This window comes from Falco cherrug, chromosome 17 (assembly GCF_023634085.1).
Source record: "Falco cherrug isolate bFalChe1 chromosome 17, bFalChe1.pri, whole genome shotgun sequence".
Lineage (NCBI taxonomy): Eukaryota > Metazoa > Chordata > Aves > Falconiformes > Falconidae > Falco > Falco cherrug.
In genome coordinates this window covers 767,234-791,910 of record NC_073713.1, presented here as the reverse complement: position 1 = coordinate 791,910, position 24,677 = coordinate 767,234, and the positions used below count along the sequence as shown (strand labels likewise).

The 24,677-nt window shown below is 40.9% G+C and overlaps 1 protein-coding gene across 5 annotated transcripts in view; it reads left to right on the top strand.

Moving 5' to 3' along the window:
* ARHGEF12 (Rho guanine nucleotide exchange factor 12) overlaps positions 1 to 24,096 on the top strand; it is an 83,226-nt gene extending 59,130 nt beyond the window's left edge. For all 5 annotated transcript variants that reach the window (XM_055695895.1, XM_055695897.1, XM_027806764.2 and 2 more), the window contains 20 exons: positions 107 to 319; positions 763 to 892; positions 1,190 to 1,225; positions 1,923 to 2,077; positions 2,732 to 2,878; positions 3,683 to 3,768; positions 5,210 to 5,335; positions 6,145 to 6,259; positions 8,874 to 8,974; positions 9,230 to 9,307; positions 10,847 to 10,922; positions 11,334 to 11,501; positions 12,023 to 12,110; positions 13,022 to 13,111; positions 13,262 to 13,338; positions 13,715 to 13,942; positions 15,789 to 16,274; positions 17,893 to 18,206; positions 18,989 to 19,061; positions 19,692 to 24,096. In XM_055695895.1, the coding sequence (XP_055551870.1) occupies positions 107 to 319; positions 763 to 892; positions 1,190 to 1,225; positions 1,923 to 2,077; positions 2,732 to 2,878; positions 3,683 to 3,768; positions 5,210 to 5,335; positions 6,145 to 6,259; positions 8,874 to 8,974; positions 9,230 to 9,307; positions 10,847 to 10,922; positions 11,334 to 11,501; positions 12,023 to 12,110; positions 13,022 to 13,111; positions 13,262 to 13,338; positions 13,715 to 13,942; positions 15,789 to 16,274; positions 17,893 to 18,206; positions 18,989 to 19,061; positions 19,692 to 19,702 (2,798 nt within the window). In that variant the 3' untranslated portion in view covers positions 19,703 to 24,096. The remainder of the gene's footprint in view (positions 1 to 106; positions 320 to 762; positions 893 to 1,189; positions 1,226 to 1,922; positions 2,078 to 2,731; positions 2,879 to 3,682; positions 3,769 to 5,209; positions 5,336 to 6,144; positions 6,260 to 8,873; positions 8,975 to 9,229; positions 9,308 to 10,846; positions 10,923 to 11,333; positions 11,502 to 12,022; positions 12,111 to 13,021; positions 13,112 to 13,261; positions 13,339 to 13,714; positions 13,943 to 15,788; positions 16,275 to 17,892; positions 18,207 to 18,988; positions 19,062 to 19,691) is intronic.
* Positions 24,097 to 24,677: the final 581 nt, after the last annotated feature.

The window sequence follows — 24,677 nt, the reverse complement described above, 5'->3', positions numbered from 1 at the left end:
TTTTGAAGATACATAAACCTTGTTTTGCCCTGAAATGCTTCCTCTCTCCGTTGCTGAAAACCGGTAAATGCTCTTTCAGCAATGTAACAGCTCTGTGTTTGTTTAGTTGGCAGAGCCATGGAGATGCAGAAGCCCCGCCATCCCAAGCACTTGCCTACAGCGTCTTCTGTTAGCCCAGAGCCATCAGACTCTGGCAAGATGCGCCAGAGTGGGTCCTCCAGTGACGGAGCAGATGCACCATACCCACCTGTCAACCCAATGTCTCCTTTGGCAATGGGTCCTTTTTCCTCTCCAGAGGGGAGCAAGGACAGTGACACAGGTAGGATAATACAAGCAAGGAGGAATGATTAAAGACAGTGAATGGGATGGGCAAAGCTCTGATGCAACAAACTTAACAAATTGGGAAATGTTTTTATGTCATTAGACATGGTCTTCCTTGCCTTAGTCATCTTTTCTGACTTATTCTCTGGTTCAAATTAGGAAATCTTATCATGGCCAGAAATTGTTGTTAGGCAGGTTCTATCAGTGTGGCATCGGAGCAGGAAAAAAGCCAGTCTCAGGTGCCTGCTTTTGTAAGCACAAGTCAGTGTCATCTAGAAAGATTTGTCACTGAGATTTTTCTTGCCCAACTAGGAATTCAGTTCCTCTAGTTCTAAGCTGAAATGAGGCGGTGCATCAAGAAGCTGTGAAGAGGCCGTGAAGTTCTTTGATGTACTCTAATTTGGTACAGTTCTTGGTATTTCATACTTGTTCTGTGTTTAGGTTTGAAGCAGACTGGAGAAGCTCCACCTGCTAATGACTGTATGGATGGCACACCCCGCACACCTAATAACACCTTCGAATTCCCATCTCCTTTGGAAAACTTGCAGGAGGAGGAGGGAGAATCAGAGAGGTAACTAGGGAGCCCTGGTTGCTTGAGCCTTGGAAGAGCCTCCATGGGACAGTGGCTGTGGGAGCTTAGTCCATAAAAAGTGACATCATTTGTGTTAAATATTATTGGTAGAAGTAGGAAATGTTCTGTGCCTGCTGCTGCGGTAGTATCAGAAAACTGTAGATCAGGAGGGTGAGGCTGACAGATGGACAAATGTTCTAGCATGGAGGTGAGGCCTTTGGTCTGGAGTTGTGTGATGTCTGGGTGGGGTGAAATTCTTGCATAAGCTTCCCTAATAATTTATTTCATTCCTTGCAGAATGGTTGACATGGGAACACCAAAGCCTTTTCGCAAGTGAGTATGCTTGTAAATGTTCGAATGTCACTGAATTTGTTTAGATTTTAACAAGTTATGAAGTAGAATGTGGTGATGTTCATAGTTCTGAGCTGGTACAATTGTCTGCATGATCTTTCCTTTTCTTAAATAAATACATGAAATGAGACACGGGCGTCTGTATATGGGACAAGTGGAGTAAATCGTATGCAGATAAGCCCTTTGATCTGTGAGTGAAATATGGTATATGGTGATTGTTGTACCTACTGATTCAAATTGATGGGTTAGGGAGTTGAGATTTCCACACGTTTTCCTCTTTTTTTTTTTTTTTTTTTTTTTTTTTTTTTTTTTTTTTAATATAAAATCTGTGTATTGCTGTTAGGTCCATATCTGCCGATAGATTGAGGGAATAAATTGTAACCTGCCCTCTCACCGCTTGGTATTTGACTTCAAGCAAATTATTTTATCTGTATCATTAAAAGGAGGATTATAGAAGTACTGTAAGAACAGATATTCACTCTTAGTTGTTCTGTAAAGGGCAAAATTAGAAAATGTGCCTATAGGTTCAGACATCTAACAGCCTTCAGTTGTTAGGGAGAGCATATTCGTAATGCTTTACAACTGATACATGTACTTAGTAAAAAAAAATAATAATAATCGTTCTTACTTCCCATTTTAGGCATGGATTTAAGGATCTGACCTGTTTTTTTTATGTTAGGATGGACAGTGTTGGCTTCGCAGATGTACAGAGTGAGGATGAGCTGTATGATTTTGACATGGACATGGACCCTCCCAACTGGCAGCAACTCGTGAGCCGAGAAGTGTTGATGGGGCTGAAACCCTACGAAATCAAGCGCCAAGAAGTGATTAATGGTGAGATGGGTATTTTTTCCTAGCTCACCAAGCACAAAGTTGAAACCTATCCTGTGAAACTCTGAAGTTCTTAAAATTCCATACCCTCTCTGTCTTCATTAATCTGCTTGAAGTAGTGGCCATCTAAGTCTTCTGGTTTGCAGAGCTCGTGTGTTGTGAAACTTGTACTTGTTACTGAAAAGTATCCTGCGGTGAAACTAATCCAGTCCTTGGAGAAGAAATAAACAATATTAGGTGGTTTGACACTGAAAGGCCAGTTTGCAATATCATGTGCCATAAAAGAAGGCAAGAGGCGCTGTCTAGGCTGTTGGAAAGCACATGATGCAAATGGAAAGCTACTACCAAACTTCATCTTCAAAGCTTCATCTCAATTTCAGATCTTGCAATCCTGCAGAACTCTATGTGGCTATAAGAGCTGCTGAGAGCTCTCTGAGTCATGAATCAGTTAGTGTTTCTGTTCTTTCAAACATGGAAGTATAGCAGAGCATGGCTCCATTCCGGAGCAAGCTGGAATATGGGCCAGCAAGGGAGGTGTCGGTAAGGGAGACTTTTTGTAAGTTCATACTTCTGCTTCTGTTTGCTTCACATTTGAATCCACGTTGCCACACCTCTTTAAGAAGGTGGTTACAATCCTGTTTCCCCCTCTTCCTTCAGAATTGTTTTACACTGAGAGAGCTCATGTCCGCACGCTGAAGGTTCTGCATAACGTCTTCTACCAGCGTGTCACCCGTGAAGGGATCTTGAACTCCAGTGACAAACGGAAAATCTTTTCAAATCTGGAGGATATCCTTGGGCTTCATGGTAAGAGCAGCTGAGGTGCCTTTCAACTTTGTAGTTGCAGCTGGAATTCTGGGTGTGTGTATGTGTGTGTATATATATATATTTTCCTGAAAAATTTAAGCAAGTGACCCAGAAACAACAGGGAACTTTGTAAAATGCTTCAGATGAACAAGGATACTTCAGCTGTTCTTCCTTTTTGCACGTTTTTTCTATTTCTGATTTACAAAGATAATTTCATAAGGAATGCATGTGTTCAGTGTTTCAGGTACTTGCTTTTTCTTATCTGTGTACACAGACTCTCTTCTGCTGATTCATGCTTTGATAAAAGGAGCAATGCTTTGACGAATGGTTTCAATGGGTCAGTGTTCAAAATGTTACAACTGTTTAAGAGAATATGAAAACAAATTTGGAAGGATTGATGGCTTGCAGGTGGTTTTGAAGGGCAGCCCTTCCTAATTGTTTAGGAAAGAACTGTTCATAATTAGAATTTCAGTTCTGCCGCTGAGTAACCACTTGTATAATTTTATGCAGGTGGCTTAAATTGCGTTCTACATTATTCCTATATTTTTAAAAGGGCAGTGATATTGAGCCTCAGGAAAGGTAAGGCTGGAAAGGTTCTTAGTGGACATTTGAAGAGAGGTGAGACAGAAGTGCAAAGGAGTTATATAATGTTTTCTTAGATATTCTGCTAAATGTATTAGGTTGCAGGATGTATTTAACGGAAATTACTGCAAATCTAGTCTTTTCCTAGGTAGTTTTTATTTTAAAATCAATGATTAAAACAATTTGAGCAGCATTAATAAAATTTACTTTTTTTTTTTTAAGTTGTATTGAACGATCAGATGAAAGCTGTCCGAAAACGGAACGAGACTTCTGTTATTGGCCAAATTGGGGAAGACTTGCTTTCCTGGGTAAAATCCTTTTTTGCTTCCTTGTGCTTGAAAATAACATTTCATAGAATGACAGAGCCAGAGGTTAGTGAAGGTAATTCCCAGCTAATGGGAACTGAAGGTCTGAAGAGCTGTCATTTCTGTGGAGCCAACATAGAGCTACAGAATGAAGGTTGAAGGAAAGCAGGAAGAATTCATAGGATTTTTCATTTGGCTAGAGATAAGAGTAATTTAAAGAAGAAAAAATAATTTCCTTATGATGTGTGGGTAGAGCAGAAAGGTAGTTTTGCAGACATAAAGCTAAGAATTAGATTTTGAAAAAGCTGATAGCACAGTTTATTTCAGTAACACTGAAATACAAGTCTTGCGTTGCCTGTGGTGCAGTTAAAAATAGATTAAAATACTGGTTTCCAATCCTAGAATTTACATAGCTGGACCTTTTCAAATTTATAACACTGTTGCAGGCTTCCTTTCTGAGATCCAAATGACAGGAGCAGGAGTGACATAGATTCTTTGAAAAAGGAGATTCCCAAGAGAGAACTTACCAGTTTGTTTTCAAGACTACTTAATTTAGGATTGAAGATTGATCTGCCTAATTCTTTTCAGCTCTGCATAGGTCTCTTCTGGTGTTTTTTTAATATCCCACTGTTTGTCTAGTATTCCAGAAAAAAAAAGAAGGAAAACAAAAGTCAGGTGTGGCTGGTAAAGAAACACCTCCAACCCTTTCAGTTTTCCTGTGTATTATGAAAAAGTGAGAAAATACTTGCTAGAGCAAGCTAGAGTTCAAGCTAATTGTTATATGCCCTTGTGTAGTATTTTGGCTAAGTGACTGAAACAAAAACCCACGGGATCTCATTCTCTGGAGTGAGTATTTCAGGAGTTACTACACTGCATCTCAGACTGGGTAGCAGGAATGGGAAGAGTTGCAGTAAGAGGTTAACCATCTGTCATTTCAAGTACATTTCTCAGCTCTGCTCATGGCTATCATTTCCCCTAACTGTGTTTCTGTAATACTTTTGTTTAGGAAATAAGATGTCATGTTAATATTCTGGTTTTAAGCATGGGTGTCCCTGAGAAACAAGATGACTCTTGGCTTTGCTGACTAGCAGTCTGGTAGATAATGCCTTGTCGTGCATCTGAGTGCAGTTTTTTCTGCTTTCCTTGTGGCTGCTAGTGGAGACATGGCACTGTATTCTCCCTCTGAATCAGTAGTGCATCTGTGGAAAAGACTGGATGTGCTACGGCTGGAGACAGGAGAGCTGCAGAGTTTGAGATGCAAAGGGTTCCTCAGTAGATCGGGAAGACAAGACCTTAAGAACAGGATGGAAATTACTTCTCATATACTGCCAGTAATTCCCTTCTTCCCTGGCAAGACCAGTTCTGCTATGTGGCTATATGTTGAAAGTGGCACATGCTGAACTTGAGTCTGTCTAAATGTGGCTTTCTTGTCTTTCTGGCACAGTTTAGTGGACCAGCAGAGGAGAGGCTGAAACATGCAACTGCCACTTTCTGCAGTAACCAGCCCTTTGCTCTAGAGGTCATCAAGTCACGCCAAAAGAAGGACTCTCGCTTCCAGACTTTTGTGCAGGTGAATTTTATGCAGAGGTTTGAGTTGCCTGAGGATGTGGCTTGTGGCCAGCACAGCATAATGAATGCTTGTAGATAAAGTTACTATAATTAATGACATCATGTCTAACGTTGTCTTCAGATTGGGATCAGTTCCAATACTGTATTTATCTCTACTAATCATTTCTGGAGGGAGGAGCCTTTAGTTCTGGGGAACACAGAATGTCCTGATAGAATGCAGGAAAGCACGCGCTGTCCCAGGCAGGAGGTGACACTTCACTTGAGGTGGCTGTTTCCCAAGGATGAGTCCTTCTGTGGGGAAAACTGCTTATAGTAGTGCAATTTTGATGCATTCCACGGGCAGAAGACAGATGATATATACCTATCCTGCCTGCCAGGAAAGGGGCTTGAATACATTTGGCAGTTGGAGGAGAGAACATTATCTTCATTACCACAGACTGAGAAGAATTCTAGTAATACAAGGGTTGAGGTTATATTGAAAAATGTACTGTAGGTTTGCTGTAGTGTGAAAGTCTAAACTGATGTCTTCCCTGCATGGCAGTGACTGAGATTGATTTGAGATGGTACCAGGCCTGTGTGAAGTAATGAGGGAAGGAAGCCGCTGCTTTTGTGATGAGCCTTTCCTATACGTAATTGCAAAGGGAGAGGGGATGTGTTGTCTGAATGATAGATCCTGGCATTTCTTGTCTTGTATTTAATTACTGGAAAGTGAAGTAATAGGCGTTTACGTGATGTATAGATGTTACACATTCAGGTAATTATAGTCTTAATAAAAATGACAAATGTAGATATTGTGCTGTTTAAATTTAGGATGCTGAGAGTAATCCACTGTGTCGCCGGTTGCAGCTGAAGGATATCATTCCCACAGAGATGCAGAGGTTGACAAAGTACCCCCTTCTGCTGGATAACATTGCTAAGTACACAGGTAAAGCCTTTCCACCAAGGTTTGTGCATGCATCTCGGCAGGTTGTCTAGACAAATGCGATTTCAAGGCGTATGTTGAAGAACAGTTCAATTGTATGGATCACTGTCACTTTTCACTGTGACCTCGCTGCTGCCTCCCACACAGGGGAGGGCAGGTTAAAAAAAATAATAAAATCCAGTCGTTGTTTCTACGTTAAATTCATTTTCCTTCTTTGTACAAAAAATAGAAAAAAGATAAATCCAATGTGAAATAAGCGAATAACAGTCTGCATTGGGTTGTAGTGTGTGTAGAGTGCAGTATAATAAATTAAACGTAGTTTTAAAAAGCTCAGGGGGGAGCGCTGAAGTTTTGAAGATAAACCAAACCACTCTGCTTATGAAAGTTACTGGCAAAACAACTCGATTTGCTATTAGTTTTTGAAGAAGGAAACCAGGAATTCCTGACTGTCTCCTCTCCACCCTCCAGTTCCTAGCCAGTTTCTTAGTTTTATGCTGATGGTTACTGTTATTTACGGCTTGTAATGATTATGACAGCCAAACAGAAGTGAAGAGAATGTTTTCTGTGCACCCTTTATATTTCTGATTGTATACGAGTATGTGATAATGTCAATAGCTGAACTTACATTCAGAAGGCATAGAAGCAGAATAAAAAGAGCAGGTATCATGTAACTCTTCCTTGTTACGTGCTCTTAGCAACCACATCTTTAGGAACTTACTGAAAGGCAAGTTGCATTTGTGCTATTGTTTTGAATAGTCATTAGCATACCTTGTTCTTTCTGTGATTTTCTAGATATATTTAACTCACTTCTGTAATCTTGAAGAAGGAAATAACTAGAAAGCATGCAATCACTAAAGATGATACTCTGTTTCAATAAAGTGGTTTTCAATAATAAATATACTCTGATAAACCTTTTTTTCTTGAATTCAGGGCATTAAGATAGCTAAATCAAACTAGTAAGAGACAACGCATTTAAATGAATTCCAATTTCCATGTAGATATATTTGAGAGAGGAAAAAAAAGATCTTCACTAACAGAAATCCCTAATTGTCCGTTACGAACATAAAAATGTGAACAATGAAGAATCTAATAAAAACCTATCAAGTTATTCCGTTGGTTAAACAAGCTTGGATAGACATAGGGCATACTTCTAGGCAAGGAAGAAGAAAAGGAAGATTATAGAATCTAAGCAAAGAACATGTAGTGTTAAAGCTTATGGCAAATCAACATGTTTCTTCAAGAGACCACAAATCAGGTAATACAGAACAAATTGATTTTATTTTTTTTAATGTCAAGGTTTTCTTGTTACTGAGTAAGGGTGTTTGGTTTTGGTTTTTTGGGTGGTGGTTTGGGTTTTTTTTTGCTTTGGTTTGTTTTTAAAATCAGTCCTCAGTTACTAGTTCAAAATTGCCAGTATCTTTGAAAATGGTCAGAATGCAGTCTGACCTACACCCCGAAAGTCTGATATAAAAAAAGCTTCATAAAAAAAAAAAAAAAGGATGTTCTTGACATAATGTAAATGAAGAACAACTTGGAAAGAAATATTTCCCTACACAATAGACACCAATAGAATCTTAATGAAGCCTTCTTTCCTCATCTGTTGCGTCTCTAAAGCACTACAGAATGTTTTTATGTTCTTGCAGAGGGTGGAGTTTAGCTAGGATGTGTTACACTGGCAGATATTTCCAGCATAACAGGCGAAAATATGATTAATAATACCACAAGATGCCTTTTCAGGTTTACTAGCAGTACCTGCTGTAGTGTAATTTCATTACTCATAAAAAAATATACTGCATTTACAAGTTCACTCTAATCATAATTAGGAAGCATGTGATACTCCATTATCCTTGATGTACTTGTTTATTTGCCTGTTTACTAGATTCTTAATGTGGCTTGCGGTAGTGAGAATTGATGGGGTTCACCTGTGTGTCTCTCTGTGTATGATCAAGTGACATTGGCTGGAAAGATAACTTGTTTGCTCTTGCTGTAATGGAAGACTGTTTTTTATAATCAGGCTGCATGAATGTAGCCAGAGATACTTCTTTCCTAAGCTGTTAAAATAAATACAGGTTATCTGGGTGCAAAAAGTTATTATGTAACGCATTTTTAAATATATTTTGCATTATTTTTCTTTATCTGTTTCTCTCTCTTCCAAATTATATAAATAAGAGGATTGGTAGAAATACAGAAGAAAGTAGTCAGTTGCCAAATCCTGGGACTTTGGCTAGCTGGCTGTGTGCGATTTTAAATATGTACCCCAAAACTGTCTTTGTACCACAGTGGAGTCTTAGTAAATTTTTTAGATTTCTCAGAATACTTCTCAGATTGATGCTTGTGGAGTAAATAGTTGTCACAAGCCCCTCACAAAAGGAACAGTAAGAAGTGCTGTGTTGTGCATGTTGATCATCAGAGGCTGGTGTCCTGTGCAGGGCAGAATGAATTATCTCCTGTCACAGATGTATGGTTGTCATTTCACCTTTGAAATGCAGCACTTTTGTTGATAGGCTATTCTGTTTTTAAGTTCTCTTTCTCAAATTCGAGGACAGCAAACTGCACTAGATCTCTGACTTTTTCACTCTTTATTGGAAAACATTACATTTCCCTTTTTTTCTTGCAGAGCTGCCTGAAGAGAAAGAAAAAGTGAAGAAAGCAGCGGATCATTGTCGTCAGATCCTTAACCATGTGAACCAGGCTGTCAAAGAGTCTGAGAATAAGCAGGTAGGAGGTGAATGGAGTTAGCGTCAAAAGTTGAGGAGAAGGGGGTTGAAGGGCAGCAAGCTGTTTTAAGACACCTAGGGTCTATGTACTAGTGTTTTGATGTTGTGCTTAAAGATGATTTGTGGCATGAAATATTCCTGTGAGAGGAGGAATCCCGAGCATTTGGGAACGTGTGAAAGTATTTGTGACTGCCTACGCTCTGACACTAGTGACTTCTGCTAATCAAAGTGACTCCCTTCATTGCATTTTCTGCAGCATTTGGAAGATTATCAGCGTCGTCTCGACCTATCCTACCTGAAGCAGTCTGAGGATCCCATGATGGATGAGTTCAGGGTGAGTAACAGCAATAAAGCAATCTCTGTGTAAATCATGATAGCAGCCCTGGGTGTTCAGCTTACGGTTCTACTAAAGTCTTCTGATGTACCATCAAATGGTCTTTGGAGATGAATACCTCTGTACAAAAATTAAAACAATTGGTCTCAGAAATTTGAGTTTTTCTACCTTTCTGAAGATCTCTGTGGATGTAACAACTTGATTCTGCACATAGTAGTGTTGATGAAGCTTGTAACCTCTGTGGAACAAGTATTAATGGTCTGCAGGCTAACACAGTGTATCGCATAAAAGATATCCTGGTGGACAATAAGCCTTATTATGGATATATATCTCATGTGATTGCATGTCTTAGTTGTGCTTTTGGAACTGGAGAGGCCTGAGAGTCACGAGGTGTAGCAATGCAGTTGGCTTTGAAAGAAGAACTTGTACACAGATAGGAGATCCACAGGTATAGCCAAATAAAGTCTTAAGTCCAGGGCTAAAAGTACTGTGTTTCATCACCCCTGTAAATTCTTGCAGTTATGATAGTGAAGCTGGTTACTTGTTGTCAGCTGCTGTTAAATGGAATGGGCAACACCATATCCTTGGAGCAGGACTGACTTTATGAAATTTTCACATTTCAAGTGAATGATGCATGCCAATAGGCACTTGCAACTTGAAACATGTTTTTTCTTTCTCATATGTTCCAAATACGTGGCTGCTACACAAGGACCCTTCCCCCTTTGCTCCTGCATCTTTTCCTTGTGATTTGGTACTTTATCCCCAGTTCTTAATTTTTACCACTGTCTAAGCCTGTGTCTTGTATAGATTCTCTGTTATTTATCACTCTCCTACCTTCCCCAAAGTCAGCATGTATCTAAAAAATTCTTATGTGAAGACTTTTCTGTAAAACTGTGTCATGTATCCTTCCACAAATAAACTTGCAAGCATTTAGTTAGGAAATGAAGAACTTACTGGCAGTTATGAAATCTTACTGTCATTGATTGTAGTCTCTGAGACTTGGAAGGAATGACTTGTGAAAATTGTCACTTCTACTTGCCTGCAGATCTAAATGTCACAAGCACTGAAATGACTGAAGAATCCATTGACATTATAAAGTCCATCAGATCATTGGAATGATTTGTATATCATTTGTAGGCACACTTGACTTGCAAATTGAGTGCTGAAGCATTAACTAGTTTTAATACTAGAACTGGTGATTTCATACGGGATATTGGAAAAACTCCTCCTAGATATCAGGTGACATCGTACTGCCTTGGTAGCATGACTTAGTACGAAAATTCTCTACCCTGTGACCCCTGGCATCTGCAAAAGAGCAGTGGGAGAGGAAGAGTGATAACAATTACCCTTCACAAAATTCTGGTTTACAAGCATTACCCTACTTCTGCTCCACACTTCTCTTTCCAGACTGGGTTTAGCTGCTCATCTCCAAACTGGAGTGCCTATCCTAGCCTTCCCTCTGACATTCCCTTGCTTTACCATTACTTGTTTCCACCTAAATTTCATAGTGCAACTTTTTTTGCTTTCCCCTGGTGACAGAACTTGGATCTAACGAAGAGAAAAATGCTTCATGAAGGACCTCTAACTTGGAAGGTTAATCGTGACAAAACTATTGGTGAGTCCTGTTCCATCTACTGACTTAGCAAGCACACACAAACCCAACTGAGAAGGAGAGAAAGAGAAAGCATTTCTGCAGTTTGCAATTATGATTCTTACTGCCACCTATAATAATGCCTGTGTGTTTCTCAGAGCTGATTAAATTATTCTTGTCAATTCTGAAATGTGCTGGAGTATCATTAAGGCCATGCCGGGACACAGCAGTCAGTCATGAGATGATCCAATTCCATCTGTAGCATTCTGCTGTAGTTTTGATGAAGAAGATTTGCAAGCTTTGCCTAGAATGGCATAGCACTGATTACAGCCTCTGCATGAGTAATCAAAAATGCAGCCTTTTTATTTCTGCAGGGGAGTGATACAAAACTATGAATCTTTTAACTCATTCTGGGTTCTTTTGCACTCGATGCAGATCTCTACACTCTGCTTCTGGAGGACATTCTGGTGCTGTTGCAGAAACAAGATGATAAACTGGTACTGAAGTGCCACAGTAAAATCTTGGCATCGACAGCTGACAGTAAACACACCTTCAGTCCTATCATCAAATTGAACACTGTTCTGGTTCGTCAGGTGGCAACAGGTCAGTGTAACCAATTGAGAAAGCAAAAGAGGAAGCCAAAAACGAGCATTAGATCAGTTGAGGGTAGATTTTTTGTCTAGAGTTCCAGAGTAGAACATGGAAAAATGTGTAGGCTGAATTCTTGGTTGTCCAACATCTTGCTTTGTATGTATGAGCTTTTTAACTTCTTTGCAACAGTAATAGGCATGGTTTGAGTTTTAAATAGACTTCTAAATTTAAGTACTCTGATTGTATCAGATGAAAGGTAGTCTAGAAGTTATTAGGAGGGGAAAAAAGGAGAAATAAATCTGTTTCCAAATGGTTTGGGTGGTAATGGCTCTTTTTTTTTTTTTTTTGGACTAATAGACAAATTTCCTATATAGAGGAAGACTTATGTTTGTATATCATAGCGTTGGAGGGTTATCTCATGAAGTCTTCTTTCATTGCTTCTCATTGGGGTTATGCCCAGTTTTAGGAATTTTCAGAAAGCTATGTGGGACGAGGCAACTAGTTAAATTCTTCCCCTCCCTGTGTTGCTTCAGATAACAAAGCTTTCTTCGTCATCTCCATGTCAGAAAATGGCGCTCATATTTATGAACTGGTGGCACAGACTGTTTCAGAAAAGAATGTGTAAGTAATTGGTTCGGCTCCATCTGCTGCTTGATTTGTTGTACTTGAGAGATGTTGTACACCTGCGTGCCTGTGGTAACTGTGCAGGTGTCTCTGAATTACCTGAGTTCCTCTCTAAGCTTAGCTGAAAACAGTGATGTTGACCTATGTAGGAAGTATCCAAGGATAGTCCCTCCCAACTTACAAAAAGCAGGGGAAGGGTGTATACACAGGTGTTAGTGAGTGTGTGTGTATATATATACTTCTAAGCACGCCTATGTATTAAAAAACCCCACCCCATACATACACTCAGTGCTTCTGTTATTTTAGCTTTGCTGTCTGGCTCACTCCAGACCGTTTTCTGACCTCAAAAATGGCTTTTGATTACCCTTGCAGTTCTGGTCTTTTATGACTGCATCTTCGTGCAGAACCAGTTAGCTTTGCAGACTTTGGTACTAGCGTCATGAGCACCCCGGTGCATGAATTTGATTCCCTAGCTAAATGCTTTTTTTCCTCTTTGGTAGAGGAAATGCTTTTCTTCTGAAGCGTAAGCAGGGCATAGACTTTATTTGTATGATGCATAGCAACTGTTCTAGCGCGTCATATATGAAATTCTTCAGTAATATCTGCAATGTTACTTAATGCTTTTGTGTATGTATATATAAAATAACTGCCTTGCCTGAGAACTCCTGTTAAGGTCTTGTCATTCATTTCCTTCTGCTGAAGAGTATCCTGGTGAGGTGAGCATTATGCTCTGGTGCTTCATTTGTAGCTGCAAGGTATTGCTGAGGAATTGAATGTAACAGAGTTAAAGATGTTTCTGTTGGTAAGAAAAGCAGTAATAACATTAACAGGATTTAAAAGGTGTTAAATAGAGAAGTATTCTTTATGCTGCATGTCTTGCATGTTTTTATTTGATGTTTCTTCTGCAGATGGCAGGACCTTATTGCTCAGATGGCAGGGACTGTAAAAATGGGGAGTACCAGAAGAGTGATTCCATTACCACAGTCAGGACCTGGCGAGTAAGTAAAAGCAGCTGGAAGAAGAAGGGCTCGTTTTTCTTTTTCCAGTACTCCTTCTTCTGCTCAAAGTTTGCCATTCAAAGCACGGATTCTCATGCAGCAGTTCAGATATGTGACTAAAAGAATGTGTTTGTTCTTTCCTCCCTGCAGAGAAGAGCGTGAAGAAGAGGAGCAGCAGAAGCTTAAAGAGCAGCATGACATTCCTGCCAGTAGTCTACAAAGTCCAGGTAAAACAGTGGTCCAGGTAAATGGTGTCAGTAGTTTTGCTGCATGGAGTGCAAATGTGCCAAGCCTTATTCCTTGTGGCTTGGGGATCTTTTGGTAGCTTTGACACTTTTCTGGAAAGAAGTGATTTCTTTACAGGTCATATAGAGAAGTGATACTGAACCTCTTGACGTACCTCTCACTATTTCCATCTGTTTTATTAATTGCTGGGAAATATTCTTTTTTCCCCTGGGAAGAATTGACCTTTTACCAATCCCATGCTAAAGAACTGTATTTTTCAGTGTTTTCTGAGATACCTGTGTGAAGCAGAATTTTCTGCAGTTTAACATCGTATTTGACATAGTTGTTTAACCTGAATGTGTATTTTCTGTTTACTAGATAAAGATTTGGGCCTCGAATCTCCCTTAATACTGAATGCTCAGTCGTCTTCGCCCATCATGTCTGAAAAGTCCAAGGTAGAAAGTCTTCTTGTGTCAGAAAGACAGTTTGATAAAGTGCAGCAGGCAGACCTGACACTTAAAGATTCTTCTGCATGCTATGAACACACAGCCACCAGTTTACCTTCCGTATCAGAAGGGCAGTGGGCACTGGATGCATTAAGGAACTGTAAGTATCTGTGGGCAGTGTCTGGGATGCGATTTGGAAATTGTTAGGTCAACCATCTAAATCAATGAGCTAATATAAAATCTAAAGCCCATTTCTATAAAATATCAATTCTCTCTGTGCTGTACATCACAGTGTAGCAAAACAAAATGGATCTGACAGCAAGGAATTCTAAGTTCTGAATTCATATACTGGCCCTTTCTGTGGCTTGAGGCCTCTCGTTGTTTTTCTGTGGTTTTCCCATGTATAAAATGATGGTGGTAATGAATTGTTACTTACTGTCCATGAAGTTCTTTGATGACGGCAGATTGCAGAACTTTGTGCAGTGCTGTACAGTGCCATGGCTAGTTGGCAGTTTTTTTAAAAGACAATGCAGTTAGCCTGTGGACTTATTTTCATAGCACTGGAGCAGAATAGGAGAGGTTGCATGAGTTGCAGAATATGATTCTGCATATTTTTTTGTAAAATCCTACAAATGAGATTGGATATATGTGAGCTTGGCAAAGTCTAGGTTCAGATTTTCTGAGGAATTGGGAGGTGGTTGGATATAATTAGATCAACATTTGTTCGTGTTGAAAAGAAATTTTCCTGATGGACAGATTATTCTGTAGAATTGTTTATAGAAGATTTTTAATCACTTTCTCCATCCTCTGGTATACCTCCTTTCACAGGAAGAATGCAGGGCTACGCAACCTACTTGATCAGAGCTAGCAGTGCAATTCCTAAATATAACTTCCTAAAATTTGAATGAATTCATTAATCCATGTATCTCTTCTTGGCAACTCTGAAAGGGACACGAAGTCCCTCAATTGTACTTGGAGGGAGTAGCCAGTATTGCTTCTCTGTGGGTCATTTGCTTTTACCCAAATGCACAGCATTCATATCCTTGGCCCAAATTCCCTCTTCCATCTCCCTCTACAAGTAATGACAGTTCTCTGCAATCTAGTAGGTTATCTCGGATCTTTAGATCCATTTATGCTTCTCCTTACAGGGTTCAAAGTCCTTTTCTAATTCTGAATGCTGTACAAGTGTCCTTGGTACTTGTTTTCAGAGACTAGCGATAAGGTAATCTTAGTCTGTGGGGTGCATAGAGACAGTATTAGTGACCCAGCATCTCATGACTATTCAGGCTGTAAAGAGCAGCCCTCTGACAGCAGCCGTGGGTCACTCACATTTTGACAGGAGCCTTCCACTTAGATGAGTGACTGTTCTGTTGTATGAAATCATAGCTTTTCTTGGGTGTTAAATGATCATTATATGTTGAGATTGAACAGTGTTCTTATGCTCTTGACAGTATCACATTTTTGTTTTGAACAATGTGTCCTTATTATGAAGTGTTTGGTTGGGATAATTTGGGAACCAAAGGAATGTGGGTTGAAGTTCAAACAAGAATAAATTTGCATGAAATTTTGGGGGAAATGTGTCTTCAATTTTTTTGATCTGTCATTTCAAAGTTGAGTGGAATGTTCTCAATATGCTTGTTTCTCAGGTGGGAATCCCCTATTACAGCCGTAAGTTTTAGGTCATCTGGGGGCATGAGTGAAACCTGGGCACTCATCAGTGCTCCACCTCACTTGCTGGATAATTTCAGTAGGTGATTTCTCGGTTGTTCCCTAAGCAAGGTGGAACTTGCACTGATCTGTTTGCTGTTGCTTGTAAGGTAACATGTAGACTAAGGCTTCAGACCGTACATACTTATTTTAATCCTGGTTTTTCCTACCAAGAGTAATAAGAGGGCTGGCTGCTATGAGAGAGAGACCTTTCTGAAAGGGTGGCCTTAGGTCTAGCTTATTCGTTGTTAGGGAGGTTATGGTCTGAGAAGCCTTGTGAACGTTATCTCTACTTGCAGTGGGCTTGCTGAAACAATTGTTGGTACAGCAGCTTGGCTTTTCTGAGAAGGGGACCCTTGAAGACCGGCAACGCTTTCCCAGGTTTCGGACCGTTTCTCATGAAGCCCAAACGGAGAGCAGAAGTGAGCCTGGACTACAGCACTCTGACAATAACAAATTTCACCAGCCTGGAACGGACAGAACGCTTCTGAGAACCGGAACTAATGAGTCCACAGCTGGTTATGGCCTCCGGACTTCAGCTGAATCACCAGCTTCAGGGGATGCCATGCAGCTGATCGTGAGAGACCCCAGATCAAGTAGTACCTTAGCAATAGACCGCATGAGTATGAATCTGGAGATCTCAGCCGCAGAGCTGGAAGGGGTGGCCGCTGATGAAAGTGGGGAGCATTTTTTTGATGCTCGAGAAGCTCACAGTGATGAAAATCCATCTGAAAGTGAACTAATGGAAAGGAAGGAGGAAGAGGATGTGCAAATACGGATCTCAGGTGAGCATATTTCATTCGCTCATTGAATGATAGTCTGTCTAGATTCAGTATTAGAGATGTCCCCTTTTCTTACATGGTATAGGATATTTAAAGTTAACTTTCAGACCCTGACAGTAATTTTAGCCCTGAAAAGGGCTTTGCAAACATGTACCTAATGAATCCTCTTTTGTATGAAAGGAGAAGCTGAAATACTGTGGGGTTAATACACTGTGACAGACTGTAATTATGGAGGCACCGGGCACAATGCAAGCTCTTGATTGCGGTTGCCACAGGACTGCTTTATCTCTCAGCTGACTGTTGGGACCTGTAGGGAGAACATTTTCCCTGAAGGAAAGCACTTCCCTAGTCTGTACACACAGAGTCCCCATGACTCCTGCTATTTTGTAGGTACTGTCTTGGTAAAAAACCGAAGAGTTTAGCTTTGCACTGTAATTATCTCCTGCGACCTTACCCCAATGTGAAGTTCTTCAAAGATAATTTTTGTTATTTCTATTATTTTTACTACATATGGTATATTTGGCAGTTACCTGAGTAACATCTCAATGTGTATCTATTGCAGCCCTCAACAAGGTTATAGAGCTTTTAACTCAGCAGATAACTAGCTCTAAGACAGCAGCTGTGAGCACTTTCATGGGGCTTTGCATGCTTTGTGTTTGGAAAGTCCTGTGATGATTTTGATCAGCTGACATGGTGGCACACTACTAAATTTAGTAGACAAGTTGAGGTTTATCTCACATGTATGTTATAGTAGATGTAGGTACTAGAAGGTAGATTCTATATGACTATTAGTCTTAATTTCTCATCCATAAATGTTTTTGCTTGAAAACTGGATTCTCTCAATGTGAACAAGCCAATTTTTGACTTTTGACTGCCTGAATGCTGCTTTCCAACTACATATTGAAAATAATTTTTCTTTCCCTGAATTACTGAGACATTTTAAATTATTAAAACTGAGCCAACAACTTGAAGCATCTAATTTATTTGTCACCTCTTACGCTGTTTACTTTCTTAACTGTGCAGGCACATCAAAATTAGATTGACCTGTTTTTAGTCAGTTCTGACTCCACATGCTAGCTTTGCTCTAATACTGTAGAGAAATTATTTAATATAATCCTATTGCTAAGTGCAGGTTGTGAAAGCATTTCTGTCTATAATTGCTTTATCTTTTAACATATCATCAGCAAGCTAAACTTTAAAGCTAACCCATCTAAAACCATCGTCAGCACCATAGCTAGTTAAGCGGAGGTTAGAAATCTAGCAGTCTGTCGGGTACCATTAGTGTAAGTGCACGTTTTTCAGATGTTATAATGGAAACACAGATTTTGGAAAACAGGAAGGTAGGTGCTTAGCTCATCTAATCATGTAATTCTCAAACTGCAGTCCCCAAACCAGCCATGATCTCTGAAGCCTAATTCAGAATCAAACTAGTCTGGTCTGATACAATCACTATTCTGTATAGTGTTCACAAATGCTTTTTCTTACCCATTTTGAAATGTCTCAAGAGATCTGGGCCTCTCACCACTTATCTTCCTTAAAGTCTGCTTAAACTGTCTACAGTTCAGTGGTTCTTGGTGATTATTGAGCTGGAGGTGTTAGTAAAAAGCTGTTCTCTTAACAGGAAATTATTTGATCCTTGATGGATATGGAACAGTGCAGGAGAGCTCCACAGATGAGGAGATATCATCTCTGGTTCTCCAGTGCACTGCAGGTGGCCGCACCTCTTTGGACTCTGCACAGCAGCAGCCACTTTCCCCCCGGGACACGCAGTCGGATGGAGGAAGCTCCCCGTTTGCTGAGGAGATGATGGCCTCACGCTGGGGGGGAGTGGAAGAGTCCTGCTCTTTTGTAGCAAGCCCTCACTTCTCTATAGAGTCACGTGTGCAGATGATGCAGTATATTCAGAAGATAGAGGATGACCTTGAAAAGTTAAAGGTACGCTAAGTTTCTATTTGCAGTATCAGGATTTTCATATTCCTCCCATTTCATTTCAGAAAAGAGCTTGAAAATAATTTTGAGGGGGAAGAAGGCAGCCATGCCTGCTTTTTTGTCTTTGACTCTTACCTCTAGAACCTTTTGAAGCAGAAACTTGGTGCTGTTTTGGTTGCATTGAGTTGTGGGTTACGAGAGGCAAGTAGTTCTGCTAGAGCTAGCGGGTATGTATGTTGCTTTGATTTGAATTCGGAGAGTTTCCTGAGGGATAGGACAAAACCGAAGCAAATCTGCAGCAGTGGAGTTTTGAAGGGGCCACTGGCCTAAGGAATAGGAATTCCTGACATAAAATGACTTACCAAATCTGTTGTATACTGCTGCTGATGTCAAATGGAGATGCTAAATTGCAGCAGACCGGTAAACAAGGTTTTCAGACTTGCTATATTCAAAATGATGGTTTTGTATGTGCTGGAGATTTTTTATACACAACAGCCATTGCTGTAGAAGTGTTATAGCGTCTTGGTGTGCAAGTCATACCGACATGTTAGGTCAGTAGCCAGCCTTTAATTTAACTGAAGTCTGAAAAGTGGAGTATTGCATCCAAGTGGAAGGCCTGATGAAGGTGCCGATAAAGGAGCTGAGATCCACTGTGGGTCACTGTGCAACATGGGTGATTTCAGTCCACTCACTGGTAGTAAAACTTCCCTTTTCCTGTTTGAGGCCCTCTTTGTTCACTTGGTAATTAAAGAGCCACTTGAGTTTTGGGGTTGTTTTTTGTTTTGTAGGAGGTTGAGGAAGACTACACCATTCTCCGACGCCAAGGGCTGGCTGGATCAGCCTCCACAGGAGAGCACTCAGGTACGCAACCAGACTGTCTCTAATTGGTAGCATATACCACATTAGCTTCAGACATTAAACAAAGAGCACAAAGTCAATTATTGATGTTTCTCACATGCACGCAAAAGGTTTCACCTACTTCAGCAGCTTTCACAGGGCTGAGACCATGCTGATTCCGGGAAAGGTCAGTTGTATCCATCGAGACTCACGTGTGCAGAGGAGCTTGTTCCTTCCTCTGAAAAGGTTGCTCACAAGCTGTCTCACTCATACCTGCCAAAGACCTACATCTCAGGATGTACAACTTCTCTGTCAGAGAAGGCTAGATTGATGTAAAATCCCAAAGGAAGATTTTTTGAGCATGTAAAATGAGTACAGTCTGTCTTCTCTTTCTCTGGAGTGTCTCTAGTGCTGTGTAAAGTGGTTGCCGTGGGTCCCTTTAAATTGGCCTTGAGCATCCTAGAAATGTAATTTGCTGGAATTAACTAACAAAGGTCGTCAAGGTTAAATGGCTGCGCTGTTTCTCATATAACGCGCTTTCACTGCTAATACTAGTGTTTAGAAATGTTAGCCATTCTTCTCTCATTGCGCTCCCTTTCTCTCACCATCCTTTTTTTTGTTTTTCTTCTTTTTTTTTTTTTCTTCTTCCTTCAGACAAAAGCTAGTCATGTTTTCAGGAGTGACTGAAGATTGGATGAAGAGTATCAGGATACAGTACCCGCTGTCTTCCTTGTGGACTTTGAGACAAGAGGGTTTGGACCATCCACATGTGAACCATACTTTAGCAAAGTGGGAATGGGGTGCTTTTCCTGTGGGGCATCTGCACTATCTTGTCAGTGAGGGAGCCTATTCTATTCTGCTCCTTTCCTTGCTACCAGAAATTCATTTTTCAGAACAGAAAAACCAAACCAAATGTACAGAGCTTTGGGTGTAGGATATAAAAATGTATTTAGACATTAAAAAAAAATCAATGTATTTATTTGACTTCATTCCGTGTATCAAAAGCACATTTTAATTTTTTAATCTGCCTTTTTTTGTTCTATTTTAATTGGGTAGTGACAGTTCTAGCCCTCTGCATATAGTACACCCAGCCTGCCACTGCTCCTGAACCAAAGGTCAGGTCTGAGGGGAGAGGGTGTGCCTATGTGCAAGTGTATCTTTACTTCACTGGACTGGACTCTGCACTCCCTGCTGGCAATCAAACTGCCATGCGAAGAGCTAATTACGAAGGTGTTAGGATGACTTCTGGCTGGAGCTATCTGTATTCAACAATTGCATGGGAACTGCTCATGTCACCATATGTGTAACAAGAATTTTCCATGCACTAAATAGCCAGGCACTTGAGATGGGCAAATTTTCTTTTTCCCCTCTCCCATTAGGGGTCTCCTTCGTTGACATGCAAGATTAGGGTGGGAGAGGAGAAAGGTAGGTTTAATTTTTTTCTTGACTTTGTTGGCTTTGATCATTGTCTCCTTTTGTAAAGTGATAAAAATACTTGGACCTGCAGCACTTTCGTAACTCTTCTCTGGATCAAAAAGAAAAAATGCAAACCCAGAAGTGTTTCAAAGATGTGGGGCAGATCTGCCCCTGATCCACTACTGAATGAATAAGGGCTGCCATTTGAGTTAGCCACAGGTACTGCTGATTATAGGGCCAGTAAGTTTTAGTACCTGAAAGTATGTCTTGCTGAGGGCTTGGGGTGGGTTTGGAGGTTTTTCTGGGGGGTGGGCTTCGGTTCGTTTTTGGGTTTGGTTTTAGTTTTTATATATATATAATATATATATATATAAAAAACAAACCCCTGGTTTGTGCCAATGTGTTCTTACTGAAACAGAGATGTGCAAAACAAAGTAGGCTGAAACAGCTCTCTAGTACTTCGTTAGGCCTGTTGTAATGGGGTTTGTTGTTGGAATTCCTTCCAGTCTGGGAACAAGATGGTGAATATCAGGCTGCCAGCAAAGCTAATGTGGGACAGCCTAAGCCGGCTGCGCCTCTGCTCTGAAGTTGGTCCTAGGGCAGGCAGTTCCTGCTTGGCATAGGTGGTTGAAGCTGTCCCCACTATCACAGCCACCATGAACAGGACTGCTAGTGGGAAGTGTGTAGGGCAGTCTCTTTTGCACCCTCTTCCCAAGTCTTAAACTAGTTAACGAACCCAAACCGATCAGCATGCCAGACCTGTAAATTGCATTAACATGTCAGAACTGCTATAGCATTGTTTGCATCATGAAATGCTGAGACTCTGTCTTTGGTCAGCATAAAGATCATGCTCCTTGCTCCTTTAAAGCAAATGTTTTCTCTTTAGCTACTGGCAAGAAATCAGATCTGTCCTTTGTCTACTTATGTAGGAAAAAACCAGTTATTGTTCTTCCCATTAGAGATATGCAAGGAATAAGTTCTTGTAAAGACTGACAGAGTTTCAGCAGAGATGATCTTGGGCCTGGTGTGGAAGTTGGAGCCATGAACCCTCACAGAGTAGGGAGGAGTTTCTCTTGTTTTAAAAGCCAATTGCACAAAGTGTCATTTTTCACCAGCGGAGCATTACACTGCCAACACAAGCCACGTTCTCTTCCAGGCTGGCAGGAGCTTCCTCTTTCCTAGCACCCACCAAGGCCTGTCCTGTTGCACCTGTATGAGTGTCCTGGCAGTATTAGCTGAGCACTTCCATTCTTACGTGGGTGGGATCTCCCCTCCTCACCTTCAGCCATATGGTTCCTTTGGTTATAAACTTGTAGGCTTCCCCTGATAAACCCTGAAACTAGAATGCTGCCTCATGCTGATGTGGTGTCTTGTACTTGATCCTGCCAGAAAGAGAACTGGGCTATAGCCAGCGTCAGTGTTTAAGGCCCTTTCTCCCTCCCAGCTCCCCTTCATCGGCTGGCATGATGCTTGCCTGGGTCTACACTCCAGAAGCAGGAGCAGTTACTATGACCTTAGCTGTCTAAAAGCTTTCCAACAGGCTTCCATGGTTGGTTGAAAATTACCACGGAACTATTAGAGAGCTTAGTCTGGCTTTCCAAGAGTGTGCTGGAAGACCAGGAAAGGCGGGACCTGTGAAGCCCTGGTTGCTTAATACTTCCCTTGTGACTGAAGGTAAAATCCTTGGTTCTCGGGTTTTCTCCAACTTGCATGAATTTCAAGGTTCATGGTGAGCAACATATTGCATGAGATGTAGCTGTTCGGATGTGCCACGGGGGAGCAATCTGCCCTTGCTGCCTCTGAGGTTTTCACCTTTGCATAAGCATTTTGTAGCATCATCTGCCACTATATTGTTTCATCTCTCATAGGTGTAGTAGCAGTGAAAAAGCTGGGAGTGCAGAGTATTTATGCTGCCATGTCATCCTTACGTTATTGCCTCCAGAGATGCTGGAGTGGAATTTTCCCCACCATCCCCTAATACTACCTTGGACATAATCGACTGGGAGGCCAGGTGCAGTTTTGTCCCTGTCAGCTCTCAAGATGTACAAGGGGAAACATCCACACTTTGTGCCAGGCTCACAAGGATGACAGAGAGGCCTTTGTGCTAGATGAAATGGACAGTCTGCAGAGCAGGAGATTGCAGAGAGCTTTAAGGAGTGTTAGAGAAGACCAACCCATTTGAACCCAGTTTTATGGGCAATATAAATGACACGCTGTGCTCTGTCCTGTTTATTTTTTTCGTTTCAGCTGGCCTTCTTATGCTACATTGATCGTCCTCACAAATAGGGCATTACTTCTCTAGAAAAATGATGGTGGGGTCAGGGATCCATTATCTTCTGAGAGCAGTAATCTGAAATAATGGGCAGTCCTTTTTCCTCTCTAGCACATCTACTGTATAGCAGACATCAGGCCATGTCTTGCTGTGTGGAAGGAGCTGGAACTCAAATGCACTATGCAGGATTCTCACACTTTTTTTTTTTTTCTCCCCCTTTAAGCCATAAGATTACCCTTTTTAAAATTCCAGTTTGCAGTGTAAGGGAGCATTTTAATTTGCCCCTCGTTGGTGGATGGTTGATTGTACATTCCCTTACTGAAACTGGATAGCAGAGCAGGACAGTGTTCTCTGGGGTTTTTTGCCCCAGGCCTTCCCAATGTTTTGGGTTTTTTTCCTTCCCCAAATAAAAGATGAGCAAGGGTTTCTCATCTTGGGAACAAAGACAAAGTATAGCAGCCATTCTTGCATATCCTTCTGAGAAGTGTTTTCTGCTGTTACGGGATGTAGTTCATGGACAAGCAAAAAGGTCCGATGGGTATTTTCTGGAATGGGCAATTTCCTTCTCCTGTAGAAGGGTGGAAGAGCAAACGTGTTTGATCACTCTGGTTTCTTTAATGAACATGCCTTCTCTGTAGGGAGGGGAAATTCCTTTAATGTGTCCTGTAGGTGGGATCAGAAAGAAGGATGAGGAATGTAAACCTCAAGAGCTAAGAAGTCTAGATGGCTGGTCAGCTTTCAGACAGCACTATGCCTATTTCCAGTGTTTTCATAAAACGTAGATACTCTGATTTACAGGTACTGTCCCTGTTATTAGAAGACGGGTCTGACGCTTCAGCAGGTGACCCTCAATTTTAATCTCAGTGCTTGATGGTATCTGGCATTGTTTTCTCCCTGTGTTCCCCAAAGAAATCCCTGAATTCCCTCCCCCTCAGGTGCCAACTGACAAGCAGATGTACTGCAAAAGGGATACTGCAGCCAAAACACTGCTGTTTTATTTTGAATTAAGTCTTGTGGAGCTCTCTTCATACTAGAATATTTTTATTTTCTTTGTACAACATACAATCATGTACTCTTAACAGAGATTTACTTTAAAGAGAAGAAAAAAATCTGGAAGTATTCTTTAAAAAATACACAAAAATCTTTATTAATAATCCTGTATTTTTACTGATCATGTTTGAATGTCTAAAAAGACTTTATTGTTCTAATTATCCAGATGTATGTTTGTAAAATAGCTCTTTTATGACTTAGCTGATAAGGTTGTATGTTTCTGGAATTAAATATTGGTCACTTAAAAAAAATATCTGTTTTCAGGATCTGGGAAATAGAAAATTTAAGCGTTTCAAGTATCATTAAATAAGCTTAAAGGAAGTAAGTTTTGTCTGCTGGATTTTTTGTTTGTTTTTTTGGAGGTTTTTTTTGTTTTAATTGCCTCGAATTTTGGCAGGACAAACTGTCTTGATTGGCAAAGGAAGCTTTCACTTGGTACAAGTGACCTTTCAGAATCTGTTGTTGCTGATGCAAGTGTGGGGACCCCCAGTTCTCCCAGTTAACACAATTCTTGTTGAGCAGCTGCTGTTCCTTGAGGAGGGAGTGAGAGCCTCCTGCCAGCAGCAGAGGGGATGCTCTCCTGGGGACACTGCCTGTGCCCAGCTGGTGGGCAAAGGGAGCGAAAACGCTGCTGTTCTCGTTTGGTCGAGGTAGAAAGGTCCTGTATTTCCAGGCACTGGCTGTTTCCCCGCCTGCTGTCCTGTCCCCTTCTAGTTTGAGTGGGAATGTTTGGGCTGTGTGAGCAACTTCAGTTCTGGTTGATGAGTTCACTCCAACCACCTGCATCTCACCCCCACCCTAACCTTGTGAATAAAGTGCAAGAAATTGATGCTTTGGACTCGGTGGCCTCTGCTTAGAGGGGCTTCTAGCAGTGTATCTCATTTGGTGTGTCTTCTCCGAAG